Source organism: Salmo salar, chromosome 20 (assembly GCF_965601325.2).
Source record: "Salmo salar chromosome 20, fSalSal1, whole genome shotgun sequence".
Classification (NCBI taxonomy): domain Eukaryota; kingdom Metazoa; phylum Chordata; class Actinopteri; order Salmoniformes; family Salmonidae; genus Salmo; species Salmo salar.
In genome coordinates, this window is record NC_138310.1 from 87931210 (window position 1) to 87939571 (window position 8362).

The 8362-nt window shown below is 45.9% G+C and overlaps 1 protein-coding gene across 1 annotated transcript; it reads right to left on the bottom strand.

The window, feature by feature from the left end:
* Positions 1-302: 302 nt before the first annotated feature.
* Positions 303-3450, bottom strand: LOC106581517 (alpha-(1,3)-fucosyltransferase 4-like). Its single transcript, XM_014163614.3, has one exon. The coding sequence runs from the start codon at positions 3020-3022 to the stop codon at positions 1874-1876; it is 1149 nt and encodes a 382-aa protein (XP_014019089.1). The 5' UTR covers positions 3023-3450; the 3' UTR covers positions 303-1873.
* Positions 3451-8362: the final 4912 nt, after the last annotated feature.

Genomic DNA, 8362 nt, shown 5'->3' on the forward strand with positions numbered 1-8362 from the left:
GGGATAGGCCTTAAAATAAATACCAACAAGGGATAGGCCTTTAAATAAATACCAACAAGGGATAGGCCTTTAAATAAATACCAACAAGGGATAGGCCTTTAAATGAATACCAACAAGGGATAGGCCTTTAAATGAATACCAACAAGGGATAGGCCTTTAAATGAATACCAACAAGGGATAGGCCTTTATATAAATACCAACAAGGGATAGGCCTTTAAATAAATACCAACAAGGGATAGGCCTTTATATAAATGCCAACAAGGAATAGGCTTTTAAATAAATACCAACATGGAATGTGCCTTTGATTTTATTTATTAGGATCCTCATTAGCCAACGCCAATGGTGACAGCTAGTCTTACTGGGGTCCGACACATAAGAAAAAAAGAAGACATTACAGGCAAAATACTTTACAATTTACATACATTTAAATACATTAACATGTAGCGTGTGTGTGAATCTATCAGTTCCACATACTTGTCAGTACATACACACAACAAGTAGGTCACGTATATATAAAGACCAACAAGGGATAGGCCTTTAAATAAAGACCAACAATGGGATAGGCCTTTAAATAAAGTCCAACAATGGGATAGGCCTTTAAATAAAGACCAACAATGGGATAGGCTTTAAATAAAGACCAACAATGGGATAGGCCTTTAAATAAATACCAACAATGGGATAGGCCTTTAAATAAAGACCAACAATGGGATAGGCCTTTAAATAAAGACCAACAATGGGATAGGCCTTTAAATAAATAACAACAATGGGATAGGCCTTTAAATAAAGAACAACAATGGGATAGGCCTTTAAATAAAGACCAACAATGGGATAGGCCTTTAAATAAATACCAACAATGGGATAGGCCTTTAAATAAAGACAAACAATGAGATAGGCCTTTAAATAAAGACCAACAATGGGATAGGCCTTTAAATAAAGACCCACAATGGGATAGGCCTTTAAATAAAGACCAACAATGGGTTTGGTCTATGTTCGAAGACAAAGCGCCACCAATTGTGATTATGCGTAAGAGTGACTACTTTGGAGGCAAAACTTGCTTAAGCAGGTCAAGTTCAAGTTTCATTTGTTGCAATTGCAAACATACATTAGAATGTTCACATGTAGTGGGAAAAAAACATTAAAAAGTGTGAAATACCTTGGACTGAAACAACTGAACCAATCAGACAAGTAAGGTAAGAAAGACATGGACATTTGATGTACTAAATATACCTTGTACAATTTCTATGAGAGGGATCATAGAGGTGGATGGAGCTGTGTGTGTGTGTGTGTGTGTGTGTGTGTGTGTGTGTGTGTGTGTGTGTGTGTGTGTGTGTGTGTGTCACAGGTATCTTCTTTGGAGGTGGAACAGGAGCCAGGGGGTAGTGTTGTGGTTTATCTTGGGGTTGACATTGCCCATGTCTAGTGGTGTGGGGTAAATAGAACCTGGTCACCTGGTCATGTCAGGGCAGTATCAAGGCTACTGGGGTTAACATGGCCATGATGCTTAACCCATTCCACTGTCCCGTCCTTAAGTTTAAGAAAGGCTAGGCCTCCAAAAGCAGCCATCTTAACTATCCACACAACACGCTGATTAAAGCAATATCTATGTTTCTTAGACAGTCTGACACAACACACTTCATAATACTACTGAACCCTGACTAATAACAACAACAAAAATAACAGACAAGTGAATTACAGTTCAATGATGTTCAATAAATATGAAGTGTTTTCTTCCTGTGATCCACTGTTTACTAAATGGTGTTGAAGACAGTTCCTATAGATTCCCTGCTACAGATGGGGTTGTGGCTAGATTTCTGACCAATCGTGTTCATAGTAGTCACCACATATTGGAAGGTCAAAAAGCAGAGGTCAGGGGTCAGGACTCAAACCAGCGCTGAAGGTTGGTGATGGTGTCAGTCCGGAGTCTGTGGTTCCGAACAACGCGACACGCTGTGCAGTAATGCTCCGCCCAGAAGGCGGTCAGGTGCACGCTGTAGCTCCTCCTCCAGGCCAGGTGTCTCTGCAGGAGGGAGGGGCTCCGGCGCAGCAGCATCAGGTATTGGGCGAGCAGGTGGGGAGAGGGGAAGTCGTCCACATGAATGAAGGCATCATGGGGGAGGAAGCGTTCGTAGTTTTCCCGCGGAGGCCCAAAAACTACAGGAACGGCCCCGGCCAGTAAGGAGTTCCAGAGCTTCTCGGTGATGTAGTCGGTGTGCTGTGAGTTCTCCAACGCCAGATAAAACAGGTAACGCCTCACCGTGCGCACCACAGTGCTGTCCTCTGGCAGTGGCACACCTGCACGCCCGAACACATCCACGTCAACGTAGTTAACCAGCCGACGGTAATACGCCACGCGGGCCTGCGACTCCGACCAGTTACTGATGACCCAGGCCAGTAGGTGGAGCCGTCGGGGGCGTGTGTGGGGGGCGTTGGCGTGAGGGTGAAGGCGGGTCACAAGGTAGCCGTAGGGGAGAAAGATGTCTGAATCGGCACGGTAGGTCATGGTGAGGTTGAACAAGCCCTCGAACCGCCGCAGGCCACGAGTGTGAGACGGGGATTCAAAATTCATCCAGATCCACTTCTGGCCACGGGGTCGTGGGTCGGACGGGAGTGCCGTGGCGTTGGTTGCTATCTCACGGTGGTGCATGATGATGGCGTCGGCCCCAGGGTACATGCGTCGGTCGTCGGTCAGTACGCACCCACGTATCCCAAAGCGCGCCTCGCAGTCCGGCAGTCTGCGGTATTGGCCGAAGGGGTGAGTCCACAACAGAAGGGTGACATCTCTGGGTTCGACTCCAGTGAGAGAGAGGGGTTGGAGTCGTGGGTCAAAGAGATTGAGAAAACACACTCCAAGGAGGAGAAAGAGCGCACAGACGAGAGCGGTGAAACACACCCACGAGCATAATGTTCTCAGAACAGCCACTCTAAATGTTTTGCAGCGACACAAACTGGGGCGCTTACCGGCTCTGTGAAAGGTAGAACGACCACCTGTTATCCACTGAGTAGCCCACTGAGTTAGCTCCATGAAATCCTGTCAGACTTCCAGTCCTTATATCCATTAACTGCTCATGCACCCTTTGCCATTAACTCCAGAAGTTCTACAACTTTAACGTCAACTGCCCTGTCACATTCGCCTCTCCGTCGAACTCAGAATAATGATCTCTTCCACCTGGGCTAGGATGACAAGGACAAAAGTTAAGGTCCTCCTTCCTCACACCTGCTACCCCCTCCGCTATGAGGAAAAACCAGTCGGCCCCGTCTCAGGAAAACAATGAAGTTAGGCCTACAGTCTGTCTCTGCTCTGTCAGGCAAGATTAGGACATCCGCCACCAGACTTTAATCATGTGTTACCTACATTTCCTGAGCTGTGTTGTTGGTGAATGTGGCCGCAAACAGATAGGCCGAAACACCATCCTGCTCAAATACTTGATGTGGCAGCGTGCGAGCTCCGGTTACTGGTGAATGCGGTCTTTGTCACCCTGAGAGGCTCTTTCAGGATGGCACAAGTAAACATGCTGTCCCTCGGGTTGAGGGCTGCTATGTAGCCTAGATGCAGCAGTGCCTGAACTGAATTATATACCTCACTGGCTTGAACCAATGATCATACCGTTAAAATGCAGACCTCTTGAATCAATGATCATACCGTTAAATGCAGACCTCTTGAATCAATGATCATACCGTTAAAATGCAGACCTCTTGAATCAATGATCATACCGTTAAATGCAGACCTCTTGAATCAATGATCATACCGTTAAAATGCAGACCTCTTGAATCAATGATCATACCGTTAAAATGCAGACCTCTTGAATCAATAGACGAGGGAGACAAAGTGATACTGTGAGTAACAACATAAATATAATGTAGGGAAAAATATCACAGATACTTACAATTCTGTTATTTAATTTAATTTATAATCCATGAGCACAAAATGTGGTAACCTGCATGCGTTTAAATTTGTTACACGGTAATTACCTCAGCTGTGTTAGGTCTATAATCTATTTTGCAGACTAAACTCCTCTCCGTGTTGAAGGAAGTTTCCCTCCGTGGTGAAGGAAGTTTCCCTCCGTGGTGAAGGAAGTTTCCCTCCGTGGTGAAGGAAGATTCCCTCCGTGGTGAAGGAAGTTTCCCTCCGGGGTGAAGGAAGTTTCCCTCCGTGGTGAAGGAAGTTTCCCTCCGTGGTGAAGGAAGTTTCCCTCCGTGGTGAAGGAAGTTTCCCTCCGTGGTGAAGGAAGTTTCCCTCCGTGGTGAAGGAAGTTTCTCTCCGTGGTGAAGGAAGTTTCCCTCCGTGGTGAAGGAAGTTTCCCTCCGTGGTGAAGGAATTTTCCCTCCGGGGTGAAGGAAGTTTCCCTCCGTGGTGAAGGAAGTTTCCCTCCGTGGTGAAGGAAGTTTCCCTCCGTGGTGAAGGAAGATTCCCTCCGTGGTGAAGGAAGTTTCCCTCCGTGGTGAAGGAAGTTTCCCTCCGGGGTGAAGGAAGTTTCCCTCCGTGGTGAAGGAAGTTTCCCTCCGTGGTGAAGGAAGTTTCCCTCCGTGGTGAAGGAAGTTTCCCTCCGTGGTGAAGGAATTTTCCCTCCGTGGTGAAGGAAGTTTCTGATGAACTTCACCAACTGAGTGGTGCTTAGACAAGGCTTTGTGGAATCTAGTTCCGACTACTATTTACTCGCCAAAGTCAAAACTTCAACAAAATAAAAAGTGAATTAGAAATCGGCACATTTTTGTGTTTGTCCTTTGTAGTTGCGTGCTTTTTTTTGTTTGCTGAAATCCCATACTTTTTCAATAAACATTCATCAAATACCACCAACGACTGTTTCCTTGTTGAGATTCAATTGGCACATGTGCATTTGCGTACAGTTGCCATCTTAGAGCAACAGCAAATGAGCAAACAGTCGGTCCAAAAACCCTACAAAAAACTCAATTCGTTTTCCCATAGGCTTTGTCCAAAGAACCATGGAGGAGTGCCTACAAAAAGACCATTACTATAGCTCTCTATAGGCAATTGACCTAAAATCTATTCAACCCGTTATGGCCAGAGAAGTCTATTTTCCTCTTCTGGTTCTGATTTCCATACAGTCCACAAGGGGGCTCCCTTCGCCCAGTATTGCTGTCATTTACGTCTGGGTCTCATCAATTGCTTTTAGGTATTATAACCCTAACCCTCAAATAGATAGGACACAAACATGCAACAAACATATAAGCTGAATAAAAGCTTCTTTATATTACAACCAAACCATATTCCAGTATCAATGTCCTTGTCAGGGTGCTTATTTTAAAAGGCATATTCATAATTAAAATGTAATCCCATGCACTGTGTTCTTAAAATTAGGTCTGGTGTCCAGAGAAACCGTATTTGATTTAAATGAATTAATAAAATGCCAGAGAATATGCAGAGAAAGAGAGAGAAATTAATAAAGAGAGAGAGAGAGAGAAAGATTGATAGAGAGAGAGAGAGATTGATAGAGAGAGAGAGATTGATAGAGAGAGAGAGAAAGATTGAGAGAGAGAGAGAGAGAGAGAGACAGAGAGAGAAAGATTGAGAGAGAGAGGGATTGATAGAGAGAGATTGATAGAAAGAGAGAGAGAGATAGAGAGAGACAGAGAGAGAGAAAGATTGAGAGAGCGAGAGAGATTGAGAGAGAGAGAGAGAGAGAGAGAGAGAGAGAGAGAGAAAAGTGTGTGAGATGTGAGCTTTGTGTTCTTGTAGAGTGGTCACTGGTACTGATCCTTCCATTTCCAAGCGTGCAACAGCTCAGAGCCCAGTCAGTGGTACTTCCCATTTCCCAGCATGCTCAGAGGCCAGTCAGTGGTACTTCCCATTTCCCAGCATGCTCAGAGCCCAGTCAGTGGTACTTCCCATTTCCCAGCGTGCTCAGAGCCCAGTCAGTGGTACTTCCCATTTCCCAGCATGCTCAGAGCCCAGTCAGTGGTACTTCCCATTTCCCAGCGTGCTCAGAGCCCAGTCAGTGGTACTTCCCATTTCCCAGCGTGCTCAGAGCCCAGTCAGTGGTACTTCCCATTTCCCAGCGTGCTCAGAGCCCAGTCAGTGGTACTTCCCATTTCCCAGCGTGCTCAGAGCCCAGTCAGTGGTACTTCCCATTTCCCAGCATGCTCAGAGCCCAGTCAGTGGTACTTCCCATTTCCCAGCGTGCTCAGAACCCAGTCAGTGGTACTTCCCATTTCCCAGCGTGCTCAGAGCCCAGTCAGTGGTACTTCCCATTTCCCAGCGTGCTCAGAGCCCAGTCAGTGGTACTTCCCATTTCCCAGCGTGCTCAGAGCCCAGTCAGTGGTACTTCCCATTTCCCAGCGTGCTCAGAGCCCAGTCAGTGGTACTTCCCATTTCCCAGCGTGTTCAGAGCCCAGTCAGTGGTACTTCCCATTTCCCAGCGTGCTCAGAGCCCAGTCAGTGGTACTTCCCATTTCCCAGCGTGCTCAGAGCCCAGTCAGTGGTACTTCCCATTTCCCAGCGTGCTCAGAGCCCAGTCAGTGGTACTTCCCATTTCCCAGCGTGCTCAGAGCCCAGTCAGTGGGAACTGGGAACTTTAATGGGAACTTTAAGGTGCATTACCACCACCAACTGGACTGGAGTGTGGACCTCAGTTCATCTTTCAATCACCCACATGGGTATATACTCCTAAAAACCAATGAGGAGATGGGAGAGGCGGGACTTGCAGCGCGTCAAGCGTCACAAATAGAACCAAGTTCTATTTTAACGTCTGGCTATGCTGACGCTCCATGATGCGCGAGGGCAGTGTGGGTGCAATGATTCAATAACATGTATGTGTACATTTATTTTGCCACGCTCGCGCACGCGTCGTGACCGGTGTGGTCAGTATGCATGTGTTTCGTTTACAGACAGAAGATCGCTGCTCAACATAGAATCACATGGTTTATCCGTCTGTCTGTGACCGCTGATAAGGGAGTGAACGTTATGGGTTACATGGAGAAAATCAGACCTCTCTGAAATGAAAATGGATGGCCCTCCCTTCAGCAAAATATAGTTTACCTAACCCTGCCTGAACACCTGGGAAAACCCCTCCCTTCAGCAAAATATAGTTTACCTAACCCCTCCCTGAACACCTGGGAAAAACCCTCCCTTCAGCAAAATATAGTTTACCTAACCCCTCCCTTCAGCAAAATATAGTTTACCTAACCCCTTCCTGAACACCTGGGAAAACCCCTCCCTTCAGCAAAATATAGTTTACCTAACCCCTCCCTTCAGCAAAATATAGTTTACTTAACCCCTCCCTTCAGCAAAATATAGTTTACCTAACCCCTCCCTGAACACCTGGGAAAAACCCTCCCTTCAGCAAAATATAGTTTACCTAACCCTACCTGAACACCTGGGAAAAACCCTCCCTTCAGCAAAATATAGTTTACCTAAACCCTACCTGAACACCTGGGAAAAACCCCTCCCTTCAGCAAAATATAGTTTACCTAACCCCTCCCTTCAGCAAAATATAGTTTACCTAACCCCTGCCTGAACACCTGGGAAAAACCCTCCCTTCAGCAAAATATAGTTTACCTAACCCCTCCCTTCAGCAAAATATAGTTTACCTAAACCCTCCCTTCAGCAAAATATAGTTTACCTAAACCCTCCCTTCAGCAAAATATAGTTTACCTAAACCCTCCCTGAACACCTGGGAAAAACCCTCCCTTCAGCAAAATATAGTTTACCTAAACCCTCCCTTCAGCAAAATATAGTTTACTTAACCCCTCCCTGAACACCTGGGAAAAACCCTCCCTTCAGCAAAATATAGTTTACCTAACCCCTCCCTTCAGCAAAATATAGTTTACCTAACCCCTCCCTTCAGCAAAATATAGTTTACTTAACCCCTCCCTTCAGCAAAATATAGTTTACCTAACCCCTCCCTGAACACCTGGGAAAAACCCTCCCTTCAGCAAAATATAGTTTACCTAACCCTACCTGAACACCTGGGAAAAACCCTCCCTTCAGCAAAATATAGTTTACCTAAACCCTACCTGAACACCTGGGAAAAAACCCTCCCTTCAGCAAAATATAGTTTACCTAACCCCTCCCTGAACACCTGGGAAAAACCCCTCCCTTCAGCAAAATATAGTTTACCTAACCCCTCCCTTCAGCAAAATATAGTTTACCTAACCCTGCCTGAACACCTGGGAAAACCCCTCCCTTCAGCAAAATATAGTTTACCTAAACCCTCCCTTCAGCAAAATATAGTTTACCTAACCCCTGCCTGAACACCTGGGAAAACCCCTCCCTTCAGCAAAATATAGTTTACCTAACCCCTCCCTTCAGCAAAATATAGTTTACCTAAACCCTCCCTTCAGCAAAATATAGTTTACCTAAACCCTCCCTTCAGCAAAATATAGTTTACCTAACCCCTCCCTGAAC

Coding starts and splice junctions, on each gene's coding strand:
- LOC106581517 (XM_014163614.3), bottom strand. CDS start 3,022: ATGGAGCTAACTCAGTGGGCTACTCAGTGGATAACAGGTGGTCGTTCT.